The following is a 2,905-nucleotide window of genomic DNA, read 5'->3' on the forward strand; positions in this document are numbered from 1 at the left end:
CAGAAGGACACCAAGGAGGCAAGGCGCAAGAGGAAGAGCCTCGAGCATGATGAGCTGGAGAAACGTCATCGGCAGTAGAGGCACGATGGTCTCCCAATGGAGCCATCTCTGTCACCGTCGTTGACAGATTCTTCGAGCGACAATGATGAGAGCGAGGCAGGGCGAGGTCCTCTGGACCATCTCCCTGATGTTAGGGGGACTGCGCCTAGGGAGTCAGCGAGCGGCCTGGCATCTCCAGGAGGAGGAGGAGAGGATGCCTCGAGGCTAGCGATCGGTCACCCCGGGGATGAGACCGACACGCCTGAGGCATGGGCGTTGGGGAAGCGCGCCGTTAGCCCGGTGGGCTCGATGGCAGAGGCGGAACGGGTGACGGTGGGGGCAACCCAACAGCCTCCGCAGAGGGTCGAGGGGGCGTTGGAGTTCGGCGAGGGCCGGCCGGCACCGGCAGACATGAGGGCCGTGCCACCACCACCACCACTGCCATTACAGAGGACGAGGGGCATAGCGCAGAAGCTATGATGCCCCTGTTCAAGGTAAGTGTTTTGTCAGTGGAGTTTGCAACATCTTCCATTCATTCTTTGGTCGTATGCTGACCAAGTAAGTGTTTTATCTTCAGCCGGAAGCGTCAGGCAGAAGCGCTCGCCTTGGTGCCACGTAAGACGCTCAAGGTGAGCACCAGCTCCACCACCTGATGGGTGGTGGAGGCGTAGGCCACCATACAGTGTGGCGCGGTGTCGGCCAGGGTCGACCCGAAGGAGTCGGTCACCCAAGGAGAGGTTACCGAGGCGGCCATGAAGTAGGCAGGGGAGGGGGCGCCTATGCCCCACGAGGCCGAGGCCCTCGAGTCAGACGAAGCCGAGGTGCCCTCAATCACTGAAGCCACCGAGGGCGAGGCCGAGGCCCTTAGGATCCCCAAGGCCAAGGTGGCAGACACCGGGGCACCCAGGACCACCGAGGCCGAGGTGGCGAAGGCTGGAGCTCCCAGGACCACCAAGGCCAAGGCGGTGGAGGCCGGCTTGGGCGCGGTGGAGCCGATGGCCCAGAATGCGGAGATGGAGGCAGGGCAAGCCTTGGTACTACCCGCGGTCCAAGACCCGCTGCCGTCACAGGAGAGCGCCCGAGAGGTGGAGGTTCATTCAATCTCCTCTGACGATATTTCTTGGGGGAAGGAGGTGGTGGACGCCAAGGCAGCCAGCACCGTGGAGCAGCCAGCTCTAACTTTTGGTGAGGGAAGCTCGGCCCTCATACGGGTACAACCTGAGTCCCACGGGTGGGATCACCCATGTGTCTTGTGGTGGAGCCGGGATGACCCTGAGGGGGAGCCTCTGTTTGCCCTTGAGGACACAGCCAAGGGGGGGGGGCGCTGGGGCTCCTTCGAGCAGGTCTACTAGCTGGCGAAGCGGTCGCTACGGACAACGCTGTCCATCGTGGTTGACGATCTTCCCAGCATTGCCCAGGTGCGTGCTTTCTTTCCTTGTGTTGTGTCATCTTTTTCCTGAGTTTTACCATAGTGCTTGACGTCTGTTCTACATATCTAGGAGCTCGAGGCCTGGTCCCTCAGGAAGTCAATGTTCCTCCGGTAGGAGAGGGATGTCTAGGACCAGCTCTGGTGGTAGAAGGACTTGCTCGCTCATGCCAACGAGCTTCTATCGGCGCGGAGCACGGAGGTGGAGGACCTCCACCTTCGCTGTGTTGATATGAAGGCCAAGGCAGCCATGGCTCGGGAGTAGGCTGCCCCTTTGGTGGCGCGGATGAAGGAGCTAGAGGAGGAGTTGACCCAGGTGGCCGGCGAGTGGGACGCCTTCAGGTCTCGGGCCGAACAATTGGAGATCTCTGCTAAGGCCGTCGCTGGGCAGCTAGGGGCAGAGCAGGGTGCGCACCTACTGATGAAAGGTGCCCTGGCTGAGGCCCTCAAGGTGGCCAAGGCCTCCCGGGTCGAGGCCTTGGCCTAGAAGGAAAAGGCCAAGGGTGAGTCCTATTGAACCGTGCCCCTTGTTTTATTTGTTCTTCTTGCATTCGACCCCTAACTCCCCGATGTGACGCAGAGCTGGAGAGGGAGGCTTCCAAGGCAGCCGAGGCCTCTCGGGTTGAGGTCCAAAACCTAAGGGGGAAAGCTGAGGGTGAGTCTCATAGGCTTGCGCCCCTGTTTGGCTTGTTTTTCTTTCATGCTTGACCCCATTCTGCCTGTTTTGGCATAGAGTTGGAGAAGGAGGTCACCTGGGTAGCCAAGGCCTCCGTCGTAGTGCAGGCAGTGCTCAAGGTCAAGATTTAGGAGCACAACATGCTACAGAGCACCACCTGTACTGCCTGCGAGGCCCTGGAGGTCAGAGGGGTCGAGTTGGGCAGCTCCCTTGGTAGCCGCTTGATCACGTTGAGCGCCCGAGTCCACAAGCGGCTCTAGGGGGTGCTACATACGGGCATCAAGCGTGCCCTAGCCATCGTCTCCTCGCACTATGCCGGCATCAACCTTGAGGCTGTCAGCGACTTTTACGTCATGGCTGATGATGATGAGAAGGCTGAGGAGGAGGTCATGAAGCTGGTGGAGGCGGCTGAGGCCCCTGGCATGGCGCCGGCCAAGCTATTCGAAGAGGAGGTGGTTCCTCCTACGCTGACCATCGACACTAGCAACCCTAAGCCTTGACCTGGGCCAAAGGGGCCATGTAAATAGATTAGGACTTACATTATTGTTCTATAATGCTTGTGGCCATCGAGGCCTTTTTAAAGTACTTATGCGTATATGCTTTTTTAATCGTTTTTTTATTGTATTTCTGAGCCTCTGCCCTTTGTCTCGTCTTCAAACATATCTCTTGCAAAAAACTTCCTCGAAGCCTAAGCTGCCCTTCAAGCAAAAGGTGGTGATGGAGTTGCTGTAGCCCAGAGGCGTAGGCTGTCTCGCGGCTCGGCC

The 2,905-nt window shown here is 59.1% G+C and overlaps 1 protein-coding gene across 1 annotated transcript; it reads left to right on the top strand.

Annotated features, from left to right (window-relative positions):
- Positions 1–818: 818 nt before the first annotated feature.
- On the top strand, positions 819–2,641 carry LOC136470379 (uncharacterized). Its single transcript, XM_066468245.1, has 3 exons — positions 819–1,224; positions 2,199–2,260; positions 2,402–2,641. Exons 1-3 carry the CDS (start codon positions 819–821, stop codon positions 2,639–2,641), a joined length of 708 nt encoding a protein of 235 aa, XP_066324342.1.
- Positions 2,642–2,905: the final 264 nt, after the last annotated feature.

This window comes from Miscanthus floridulus, chromosome 8 (assembly GCF_019320115.1).
Source record: "Miscanthus floridulus cultivar M001 chromosome 8, ASM1932011v1, whole genome shotgun sequence".
Classification (NCBI taxonomy): domain Eukaryota; kingdom Viridiplantae; phylum Streptophyta; class Magnoliopsida; order Poales; family Poaceae; genus Miscanthus; species Miscanthus floridulus.